Source organism: Lutra lutra, chromosome 5 (assembly GCF_902655055.1).
Source record: "Lutra lutra chromosome 5, mLutLut1.2, whole genome shotgun sequence".
Lineage (NCBI taxonomy): Eukaryota > Metazoa > Chordata > Mammalia > Carnivora > Mustelidae > Lutra > Lutra lutra.
The window spans coordinates 42404930-42416259 of NC_062282.1; the positions used below are offsets into that span (position 1 = coordinate 42404930).

General features: G+C 42.7%; 1 protein-coding gene across 2 annotated transcripts in view; it reads right to left on the reverse strand.

Annotated features, from left to right (window-relative positions):
- Positions 1-10344, reverse strand: part of PDE6A (phosphodiesterase 6A) — a 46777-nt gene extending 36433 nt beyond the window's left edge. Inside the window, exons 1-4 of one of the 2 annotated variants that reach the window (XM_047731480.1) lie at positions 10247-10344; positions 9422-9511; positions 8693-8833; positions 3627-3701 (exon numbers count right to left, since the gene is read on the reverse strand). In XM_047731480.1, coding sequence (XP_047587436.1) covers positions 3627-3701; positions 8693-8833; positions 9422-9511; positions 10247-10327 — 387 coding nt within the window. In that variant the 5' untranslated portion in view covers positions 10328-10344. Of the gene's footprint in view, positions 1-474; positions 551-3626; positions 3702-8692; positions 8834-9421; positions 9512-10246 lie in introns of those variants that run through there. The other variant, XM_047731482.1, reaches the window with a different exon arrangement.
- Positions 10345-11330: the final 986 nt, after the last annotated feature.

The following is an 11330-nucleotide window of genomic DNA, read 5'->3' on the forward strand; positions in this document are numbered from 1 at the left end:
TTTTCCACACATGGCAGCTCAGCCCAGTTGCCTTCAAGACCATATTCATGTTAAGAATTAACCAGGTTTTGGAAAGTCAAAACTGAGCCATCAATGAGCACCTTTGTTACCTTCCACCTGAGCAGCTAAGGCAACAACACAAGGGGCTTTGAAAGAGCCAAAAACAGTCACAGTCCTGTGTGGAAATATGCCAGTTTTGAAACGAGTGCTGTTTTTTGTTTTTTTTTCCATGAAGTCCAATTAGCCTATATCAGTTTTTAATAATGAAGGCACACACATGTACAACGTTTTCTTTACATAAGGGGATGAAGGGAGGTGTAGCTGCTGTTGGCGATCTTTAGACTCACGATTTGCAGAGGTTAATTTGCTCAAAGTCCAGACCAAAGCTTACTTCTCATGTGAATGTGGCAGGTAAAGTGTGAGGCTGTTAGAAGGCCCGAGGGAATGCTAAAAAAACAGATTGTAATGACTTACCGGAAAGAAAAGCATTCTGCATTTAAATCTGTGTGAATGAACTGACCCCTCATAACCTCAGTCTCCTCAACCGTGAAATGGACATCATGAGGATACTTCCTTCATGAACCCGTTGAGAAGAGTAAATGACACAGTCCAGCTAAGGAGCTGCTCAATAATGAGATTGAACCCCCGTAGCCATGATGACTGTTTGCCTGTGCCACGTCAGCCTGTGCTTGGCAGTAGCTACCATGGCCTGGCCAGGCCATCTTGATTATCCAGGCGTTACAGATGAGGAAGGTGAGGTTTAGAGACATTGCCCAAGGCCACACAACTGGCTGGTGGAGCCGGGATCTGAACTGAGGCTTGTTCCTTCCAAGCCCAGTCTTTCTGGAAGATCCACTTGAGGCCAATCCTGCCCTGCTGGGTCTGGGCCCCAGCTATGTGTGTCTCCTCCCCAGCTGTGTCCTAGACCTAGAACTGGCTTTGGAGATGAGTTCAGTGACAGAGAGATGAGAAAATCCAGGACCCGAGGGATTATTGGACTGAGTTCACCCTATAGGTTAGCAACCAATGCAAGCCAAAGTCCTTTGCTCTCTGGCCTTTTCCATCACAGCCTAATGCCTTATACTCTTGCAAGGACTGAGTCCTTGCTACCTGAGATGTAGAAAGGTTTCTGGGAAAGACAGTCTTCACCATAAGTGTCCTAGTCATCGCAGGGAAACTGATCAAGTGATGGGCAGCATTTCCTGGACTGGTGCTTAGTGAGAACATGTTCCATTCAGCTCCATCTTGAAGATTAGGGTGCTCGAGGTTGAAGAGCTGGGTAATTCAGAGCCCAGCATTTCTCTGGCCATCCTGGAGTTGGAGATGACCTCTGAACTCAGGGCTCCACTCAGAGAGCTGACTCTTAAAAGCAGCCTAAGAAGTTGAAGTTGACTGAAGCTGGTGGTGTCTGGAAGCCATGGTGACCTCTATCCCAGGTCCTCCACTTCTGCTTTCCAGAAGATACACACCCAGCTTTTAAATGAATTGGAGAGAAAGCTCCACAGTGGCACGGCACCTGGGCCAGCACAAAAAGCTGTGCTTAAAAAGAAAAGTTGTAGGGCATCTGGGTGGCTCAGTGGGTTAAGCCTCTGCCTTCGGCTTGGGTCATGATCTCAGCGTCCTAGGATTGAGCCTCACATCAGGCTCCTCGCTCAGGGGGGAGCCTGCTTTCCCCCTCTCTTTGCCTGCCTCTCTGCCTACTTGTGATCCCTCTCTCTGTCAAATAAATAAATTTAAAAAGAAAAGAAAAGAAAAGTTGTCCCCAAGTTGCTTTCCAAGAGCGATGCAATCCGATGTGACACGGTGCTTGAAGACTCAGTCTTCCCAAATGAAATCATGCAATTGTGGGGCTGGAACAGCGGTGTGAAGCAGAACAACAGCGGGTTAAAAATTTACTTTGGAGAAAGTCCAGCAGATGACATAGATTTCCAGAGTGAAATCTTTTCCTGGTGTGTTCATGAAGCTCACAGCCAAGCGTGCTAATTTTGAATTATTGGAGTTTGAATTAAGACTAACTAAAGTCCGTCATACACACATATTCACCTGTGTGCTCTCACTCTCACACACACACATGCACATTTTAATTTGGAGTAGGGTTAGGGTTGGCTGGGTGGAATGAGGCATCCTGGCAGAAATTGATACACAATTTCAGACAGGCTAAAAGATCTTGTGGGACATGACTCTGCTGCTGGACTTGACTCTGGGCATGACTCTGCTGCTTACTTGTCCTATGTGGCCTCAGCTAAGGTCATCCATTCAGTCTACAGGTTCCCTAGGCTGTTTGCGTGATAAATGTGTTTACCCTGCCTCATCTTTTCCTCCCCACAGATACCATTTCAGCTTCTCTAAGGTGTTGATGCCTCATCTTTTAAAATAAAGCAGTGGGGAGCACCTGGGTGGTTCAGTCGGTTAAGTGTCTGCCTTGGGTTCAGGTCATGATCTCAGGATCCTGGGATGGAGCCAGCTGAGTGGGCAAGGAGTCTGCTTCTCACTCTGCCCCTCCCCCCACTCTTGCTTTCTCTTTGTCTCTCTTTCTCAAATAAATGAATAAAATCTTTAATAAATAAAAAATTAATTAAAGTAAATCAATGTTATGAAAGCAGAGTTCACAAATTCTAGTGCCTGGAGAGATCTGATAGAACCATAAATGAGAGCAGGGGCTGGGGGACAGGGGGTCAGTGGAACACAAGGGGAATGGCGGGGACTTTGGCAAACTATCGAGCTCAGACCAGGTTCTAAGGAGGTAGACGCCATTCTGCTCCCATCAAATTTATCCTGTGGGAGTGCCTGGCTGGCTCAGTCAGCAGACCATGTTGACTCTTGATCTTGGAGTTGTAAGTTTAAGCCTTATGTTGGGTGTACAAATTACTTAAAAATAAAATCTTTTTTTTTTTTTAAGATTTTATTTACTTATTTGACGGGGAGAAAGAGATCACAAGTAGGCAGAGAGGCAGGCAGAGAGCGGGGAGAGGAAGCAGGCTCCCTGCTGAGCAGAGAGCCCGATGTGGGGCTCGATCCCAGGACCCTGAGATCATGACCCGAGCCGAAGGCAGCGGCTTAACCCAGTGAGCCACCCAGGCGCCCCGATCTTCCATTTTTTAAAAAGAAACTGAGAATCTAGATATTTATAGGAAATATCTTGATTTTTTAATATTAAGCTACAAATTTTAAAAAATTTAAGTAAAAAGAAACAATTTTAAATGTATGCAGCCAAATTGGTTTGTCTACTGGCTGGAATTGACCTTTTAACCATCAATTTATACAATCTCATTTAGATATTAAGGTTATTTCCAGCTCTAATTGTCTGCAATTCTAAACATTTGGTGGGTGAATCTTTGAGCAGATAGCTTTGACCTTTTTGGGACTCTTTCCTATCTGTGGGATGAGGATATTAATTCTTCCTTAGTCAATCCCACCAGGTTATTAGGAAACTCTAGCAAGATATTAAAAATGCCTTATAAATTACAAGGCATGGCAATTAGGACCAATTATCAGACCTTCAAGGGAAATGACCCAACCCAGAGAAGATAAGTAACTAAGTGAAAAAGAAATGTCAGCAAGGTCTACAGTGCCTTACATTTGCATTTCAATAAACATTAGATCATACAGGCCAGTCAGAGGCATACCCTTCCATCTGGAGTCCTGGGACCAGAATATGGCGGAGCCTCCCCCATCAGCACAGGCCAGACATCAAAAAATTCCTAGGAATGAGAAAGACAATAATTACATGTCTTGAAAACAGGTCAAAGGAGATTAAGAAAAGAAGACCCACCCATATGAGTCATCTATCACTGAAATTTGGAAGGTGGTAAGAGCTCACTGAAAACTAAGCTTGGAAGGGAGGCAAAAAGTTCATTAGCCTCAGAGGATGTTGTTAGAGGATGTTGGCCAGGTCTGTGCTTCAAGACATTGATGAACTAAGGCTGTCTAATCATTCAGCAATAAACAGGAGCTGAGTTGGAGTCCCCTCACACTTCCCAGGCTGTAGGAGCGGATATGAGAAGGAAACTGGGCTCTCTATGTCTAAAAAATTGACCTTAAGGACATGCTAAGCATGCAACCCAAGCTTTAGCTAAAACCATGTCCTCTGCAGCATCATTTACAGTAGTGAAAAGTTAGGACAACCTAAGTGTCCAGTTAAGAGGTGACTTACTAGACAATCATAGTACGTCTATTAACGATAATGCTACAGACGTCTATATGCAGATTAAAAAGATGTCCTTGCCTCACTGGTGAGTGAAAAATGTGAGGTGACAAAAATATAGATCATGTAACCACAATGCTTAATTAACTATGTACATAAAAAATGCTCTCACTCTTAATCTCACAAAATAAACTGAGGGTTGCCGGGGGGGACAGGGGTAGGGAGAGGGTAGTGGGGTTATGGACATTGGGGAGGGTATGTGCTATGGTGAGTGCTATGAAGTGTGTAAACGTGGCGATTCACAGACCTATACCCCTGGGGCTAATAATACATTATATGTTAAAAAAAAAAAAAAAAGAAAGAAATGAATTTATACTCATTAAAAAAAAAAAAAAGAAAATGCTCTCAAGGAATTCACAACAAAGCATCAACAACTGGTTTTCTCTGGGTAATTGCAGTGGAACTCTATTTAGCAATTCCCCTGTAATCAAATTAATTGCTTTTGGAATCAGGGGAAAAAATATCTTGCTTAAATAAGAAAAAAAAATGGTGCCAAATATGGACCTGGGATCCAACAAGAAAGGATGACACCCATGAGACAACTTTTAAAGATACAGGCAGGGAAGAGAGAAAGAGCCGGCCTCAGAAGAGGAAACTCGCCGGGACACCGCACGAGCTCTTCCCTGCCATTTGTCTACTGGTTTCCTGGGGGCTGGCAGAGGAGGCCTCCATCCTTCACTGCCCTCTCTGTTCATTCATCTGTTGCTACTTAGGGACAGTGATCCGTCCGTGCGGGGTCATTGTGGGTAGGATGCTAAGCCCTTCCGCTCTTGGCCTCATTCTCCTTTGAACAGGATGGGTTACCTATTCCATCATGCAGAGCACAAGCAGAGGAAAGTCCACATGAAACTCAAACTCCATGTCCTTAAGCTTCTGCCCAGTTGTACTCTTTATTTTGACTACACAACAGGAAGAAATTCAGTTATGGGGAAATGTGCATAGGGAGCCTACCTGAGCCCCGCAGCATGTTTGCTACTAGACACACAGAGACAATAAGGCAGAGTTCACACCCTGGGGGATCTTGCTGTCCCTTGTAATCAAGTACTCAAATAACAATAGGTAGACAGGGTGTGAACCAAACAGTAATGGAAAAAGAACACAAATGTTAGAGGATCCCAGAAGAAAGATATATCAGGCTGATGACCTCTGGGTCAAACACTGAGTGGCCTTGAAGAGTGTCCCAGAGAGAAACAGTGGGCTGGGTGGACAGTGGGGTGCATTTACACTTGCTTTCCTCACTCAATCTCTCTCTCTCTTTCTTCTTTCTTCTGTTTTTTAAACAGCTTTATTGACAGGTAATTCACATGCCATATAATTCACCCAGTTAAAATGTACAATTCTGTGGTTTTATTGACTTCTTTCATCATGTTAATAGCTCAGATAAGAGCTTAGCTATCTGTGGGGGGTGAGGGGTAGGTTGTTAGAATGATTGTGTGCAGACCAGCCCACTTGTAATTGCTAGATTGTTCCATCTTTTGGGGGGGACTAAGGCAGAATATTCTTGTTTAAATGTGACTATCCTTTTTAGAGGGAGTTCAGAAGAAACACAACCACACACGGCAGCCTGCACCTGGGGTCAGATCCTTTCAGGTGTGAACTGGGCACTTTTTGAATTCAGCTACTCAGAAGTTCTTTCGATTAAGAAAGAACCATTCATTTGATATGATTGTTTGATATACACCTCTGTGTATATGTTCTATTCATTTGCTACTTCCTGAAGGTGTGTCAAAAGACTTATTGCTGGACCTCGTAATATTTGGCAAAATATTTGGTTCAGAAGTATGCAAAATTCAAATGGATATCTACACTAAAATCAGAGGTTCCCTAAAATCAGTCAATACCCTACTTGCACCAAAATCACATACAAAACTATTTTAAAAGCAAAAATCAGAATAATAGGACTATGAGTATATGGAAACGTGATATATAATAAAATAACATATCAAAATAATGGCATTTTAAAACAGTGAAAAGGTAGACTATTCTTTAACTGGAGAAAAATGAGTGAGGGACAAAATTTATCCCATCTCAAACCATACACATTCATAATTTCAAGATGAATGAAAGATTAAAATTAGAGCACATCAGATTATTTCAAATTCTCTTTATAATATTAAGGTTGGGGTTTAATATTAAATAAAATCCAAAACTTGAGTGTCTAATATATATGGACACTTGATTACTGATAGAGGTATGTTAGGGAAAGATGATATTTTCAATAGGACAGTGGAGAAAGAATGATCTTTTCAGCAAATGGTGTTGGGTCAATTGGATATCCATATGGAAAAAAGTTAATATTGACCTCACACTGTACATTTTAAAACTTCCAGGTAGATTATAGAGTTACATGTGAAAGTTAAAATAATGAAATTTTAGAGTTAACATAGATGAATATCTTTATTACCTTGGAGCCAGGGAAGAGTACTTAAATAGGACAAAAAAATCAATAACCATTAAGAAAAAGATTGATAAATTGAACTACATTATAATTTAGAATTTACATTCACTGAAACATACTATTAAAAGAATGAAAGTACAGGGTGGGAGAAGGTATTTGCAAAGTGTGTTATTCACAGGGAACCCCTATCTAGAATGTATAAACAATGCCTATAAATCTTAAAATTTAAAAAGACAAAACAATTTTTGAAAATGGAGAAGAGCCTTGAATAGGTACTTCTTCTGAAGATATCCACCTGGTCAATAAATGAGAAAAAATGTTCAACCTCATCAGTCATTAGGGGAATTCATGTTAATACCCAATGAGATAACACAGCATGCCCAACAGTACTGGCTAAGATTAATAAGACTGGCAATACCAAGTATTTTAAGGAAACCCTCATACATTGCTAGTGGGAATATAAAATCATTTTGAAAATCAGATGGGCAGTATCTATTAAAACCAATATCCGGAAATTCTATACCTAGGTCAACATCTAACAGAAATGGGTACAATTGTGTACCAATAGATATATAATAGCAATATTCATAATAGCCCAAATGTCCATCAACAGTAGAATGAATAAATACTTTGAAGATTATTTATATAATAGAACATTCCATAAGAATGAAGATGAATGAACTAATGCTATGTGGAGCAATAAAGATGGATCTTACAACCAAAATGTTGAACAAAGGGAACTAGATATGAAAGAGTATATATTTGTATGATTCTGCTTATAGGAACTTTAAAAATAGGCAAAATTAACATGGCATTAAATGTGAGTGATAAAGAAATTCTATGTAGGGTGCAAACTAGAAAAAAGGAAATTTGCCAACTTCAGGAATTCTCAGAAAATGCCCTAGAAGGAGGTCATAAACCCTATCCACGGTTTGTCAAGCCTATGGCCCACCTGGGACTTCTCTAACGAAGTCCTTAGGGTCATAGTGGTCACCTCAGGGAGGAAGGAATGGAAGTGAATGGGATGGGGTAAGCAAGGGGCTTCTGAGGTGTTAGTAAGGTTCTATCTCTTAATCTTGGTGGTGGTAACATGGAGATGTTCACTCTGTACAATTGACAGACCTATTCATCTGCAATTAGCACTCACCCCTGTGTATATGTTCTATTTCAACATAAAGGCTTTTTAAAAAGAATCCACATGTACTGATATAGAGAGATGTTCACAAAATATTAAGTAAAAAAAAAAAAGCAGACTATCAGGAAATGTGGCCTTGCATTTATTAAACAGTGCCTTAGAGGATTCTGATTCAAGTCTGGGAGCCTCTGGACTAGACCCAAGATCTCTTCCAACTTCAGATTCTGCAATTCTTTAATCACTAAACCAAATATTTGGAGGGTCTGCTTTGGTCAGTGCACCACAATCAGCACCAGGCCCTGCAAAATGACAGGAGTCCTGGATCTTGGCTCTTTGGCATAAGAAATCACAAACCTAGTAACTCTGGAACTCTAGTCCAAGGCTGAGAATGATGAGTTGCGAGAAGTGGAGACAGGTAGAGAAAGAAAAATGGAGAATTGGTTGGGGAAAACCTGGTTGAAAAATATTGCAGGGGGCCCTACTGGTCTCTGCATCTTTTGCCTCTGCAGCTTTGCCCCCAGATCCAAACATCTGCCTCCACTTTAATTGCCCAGATGGGCTGTGGGCTTGACAGACCATGGTGAAGTTTTATGCCCACTTTTGAGTGCATTTTCTGAGAATTCCTGAAGTTGGCAACTTTGTTCTTTCTGGCTTGCACCCTACATAGAAACTCTTTATCGTTTTCCTTCATCACATCATCAAGCCTTCTCACATATGCTTTCTTTTCCCATGGACCGGGGAAGACCAGGTTGTTTTCACTCACTGGTGCCCTAGATCGACTTTTCCACTTTAAAAGTTGGTACTCCATTCTTCAGAGTGAAAGACCTGTAAAGACTTTCTCTCAACCAGCCACATCCTCCCAGCCTGTTCCCTGTGACTAAATGTGTGACATAAGTTGGGCTCTGCTGTATATTTAACCTGTTCTTGGAGATGTCTGTTTCTGAAGCCATCTCACCTTCTGCTTGGTCATGTCTAAGAGCCCCACAGAGTATCTGTCGCAATTGAGGAAGGCTCGGACCGTGTACAGGGCTTTGTGGAACTGCCTCTCGATGTCCGTGAGCTCTTCGAAGACTTTGCTCCCAGACCACAGCAGTATCTTAACAAAACACAAAAACAGAGTCAAAGTTCGTGAGGCACAAAGCAGCGGCTAGCAATAACCCAGGAACAGTGACAGGATAATTATCCCCATTTTATAGACGGAGAAACTGAGGCCCAGAGAGCTGAAGTAACTGACCAGCTTATATTGGGTCCTATTCTTTCTGTTTTTTTTTTCCATTTCATAGATTGTTAATAAGAATAATAATAACAAACACAGATTGAACACAAGTGCATTATCTCATTTACTACTGACAATAATCTTTTGAGGGTGGAACGCATCGATATTAGCCCCACTTTTCAAATGGGGGAGACTAAAGCTCAGACAGGGGCAGTGTTTTGCCCAGGGTCTTCGAGTTGGTAAGTGACTTAACAACTTCATTTAGGTTGCTTGACTTGAAAACTGTGCATAGAATCACTCTGGGATACAGCTCTACAAAACTGGCTACCTCATTAACACTTCAGATGCTGGGCAGAGACTCTGTGATAGTCCGGGCACTTTTATCAGCCACTGCCTTTCCAGCCTGACCACAGCGATGCATCAGCAAAAAGACTTGTCCAGCCCATTCCCCTGAGTCAAGCCCCTTACCTGACCACGCCGAGTCTCACAGTTGTGCAGGTAGCTCAGGTGGTACACCTTCATGATTAGATTTGCAAAATTGAGGTACTTGAGAAGAATCTGGAAATCAAATAGCATGAAGGGAAATTGATGAGAAGGAGAAATCCCTCCTCTGGCCACTTCTATCATCAGCAAATATTTGAATATTTTAAAAGCATCAGAGGCGATTTGAGCAAATGGAGCATGGAATGTTGACTCATAAAATGTTGCACCGTAAGAGAGCAAAACTCAGAGAACACAGAATGTCAATGTTCATAGGCTATATTAATGAAAAACTGTTACTATTCATTGAGTTTGCAGTCCCCATGATAAGTCATTTAGGTATGTTATCTCATCTGATCATTGCAGGTAACCCCAAGAGGTGGATACTGTAAAATTAGGCCCGTTTTATGGATAAGAAAACTGAGGCTTAGAGGTGCCTGGCTGGCTTAGTTGGCAGAGCATCTGACTCTTGATCTCAGAGTCCTGAGTTCAAGCTCCATGTTGGGTATGGAGCCTGCTTAAAAACAAATACAAACAAAAAAACCCCTGAGGTTTAAAGAAATTAAGTAACTTGCCCAAGTCAAACAGGTAGGTATTAGCAGATTCAGGACAATTATCCCCGTACTCCTGGCTACAGAGCCCAACACCCTAACCATTACCCTGTCCTGTCTGCCTCGGAGAGCATCACATTAATCCTATCTTACAGATGGGGAGACCAAGGCCAGGTCAAGTAACAAGTTTCGGGGAAATTCTTGAGCTGGGTCACCTGGGTCTCGAGCATGACCATCCTGGCAGTTTCTAAAGCATTCTTACCTCCTCATCTGTCTTGGTGAAGTGGGGCCCGTCTACTTTATTCACAGCCATGATTACGGCCACCATGTCCTTCCCGTTCATTATGGGGGAAGCCAAGATGTTCTTGGTCTTGTATTCTGTGAGCGTGTCCACGAAGTCACAGAAATGCTCATCCTGAAGGGAGACAGAGACAGGCATGGGTATGGCAGAGGAAGAGCAAAGATAGTAAAACAGCTGAGAGCCCCATGTGCCCATGGTAGGAGGTAGGAGGAGGTGACTTGCTATTATTTTGTTGACAAGAGAACGAGACATTTCCATCTACTTCCATTCAGCCAGGTCAGGGCAGTCAGGGATGATTTCTGCCCTGGAAGCCTCCAAACACCTGTAGGAGACAAAGTCTGAGATACAACTTAGTAAGGGTCTGTGGAGGAGATGCGAGCAAAGCTCTGTGGGGGCCTAAGGATGGGGGGACCGCCTTTGCCTGGGGACAGGGCTTTGGGGAAGGCTCCCTTGAGGTGTTGGCAGTTAAGCCCCCAAAAGAAACTTGAGTTGAGGAAGAGACTTTAATGAGTATAATGATCACACCTGCTAGCAGGCATCACAGGTGGCGCTTTCCTTATATCAACTCACTTTCATCCTATGAGACGAGGACCGATAGTAGCCCATTCTCTTTAAAGGGAAACTGAGACTCCAGAGGTGAATGTGACTTGCTACGTGTGTGTGTGTGTGCACATGCGTGCGTGGACACGTGGGTGTGTGCTGCCTGTACCCTTTGCTGCCTTTAAGGGAAGCCTCGGTTAAGGGTAGACCTGGGTTCTGGTCATTGAACAAAAGAATTTGGTACTTCCAGCTTTTTGAGCAATTCAGTTCTAACACCACACAGCCAGTCCAATGGATATCCCTCTCCCACAGGTCTTAATGGAAGCCGCGTTGTGTGTCAGGCTTTATGCTGAGCGCTAGGATCCAAGGGAGACTAAGGTTCATGCCAGCTAACAGACAAATCAGAAATGGTAATACAGGTCCTAGGGCTTGGCTCAAAGCTGTGGGAGTACAGAGGAGTACACACCCCAACCCCCCACCCCTAAAGCAGCCTGGGAGACCAGAA